Raw genomic sequence first — 766 nt, 5'->3', positions numbered from 1 at the left:
CTTCCCTCCACCCTCTGTCCTGTCCTACAGTCTTAGACCCCAGGGTCAGCTCCTGGATGCCCTGTGCCCCCCACAGCTGTGTCTCCGGTCTGGAGGGCAGGATGGGGCCAAGTGGGCCATGATGGTCTAACGCAGTTCTGTGGCTTGAGGCCCTGCAGTGCTCCTGGACACGAAGCCGCTGGCCTGGGTGAGCGGTGGAGGTACCAACACCCTGCAGCTCTGCCTGTCAGTGCTTTGTGGGCAGCCTTAGCCTGTTTGCCAGCAGCCCTGAGCCTCTGGGGACACTGTGGTCTGAGGAGCAAAAGACTCGGGGGGCAAAAAGTGCCAACCTCACCCCCTCACTTAGGCCCCCGGTGCCCATGACCAGGGCTAGGGGCAGCACTTGGACCCAGGGCTGTGAGCTGGGCAGCCTGGCCCCAGCTGAGCTGCTTCTTGAGCTGGCAGCAGTAGTAGGCTGTTACCTTGGCACAAACAAGAAGCATAGTTCCCTGGGGGAGTTGCCAGGAGGCCCCTGGGTGTACTGGGGAGATGGGAGCAGCTCCATCCCCGTGGCCGCCTCGCTAACCACCCCCTCTCTGTGCTCCCCCACAGTGGAAGGCCAGTGGCTGGAGTGGGGCGCGTGGAGCCGGTGCTCGGTGACCTGCGCCAACGGGACCCAGCAGCGCACACGCCGGTGCAGCGTCGCAGCCCACGGCTGGGCCGAGTGCAAGGGAGCCCACGCTGACGCCAGGGAGTGTGCCAACGCCCCGTGTCCAAGTAAGCGCCC

General features: G+C 65.1%; 1 protein-coding gene across 1 annotated transcript in view; it reads left to right on the top strand.

Annotated features, from left to right (window-relative positions):
• Positions 1–766, top strand: part of ADGRB2 (adhesion G protein-coupled receptor B2) — a 58922-nt gene that overhangs the window by 18860 nt on the left and 39296 nt on the right. The window contains exon 5 of the mRNA XM_025212860.1: positions 592–756. Within this exon, the coding sequence (XP_025068645.1) occupies positions 592–756 (165 nt within the window). The remainder of the gene's footprint in view (positions 1–591; positions 757–766) is intronic.

Source organism: Alligator sinensis, unplaced genomic scaffold, assembly GCF_000455745.1.
Source record: "Alligator sinensis unplaced genomic scaffold, ASM45574v1 scaffold994_1, whole genome shotgun sequence".
Lineage (NCBI taxonomy): Eukaryota > Metazoa > Chordata > Crocodylia > Alligatoridae > Alligator > Alligator sinensis.
Note: the sequence above shows the minus strand (reverse complement) of the source record. Positions and strands in the feature narration are given on the sequence as shown.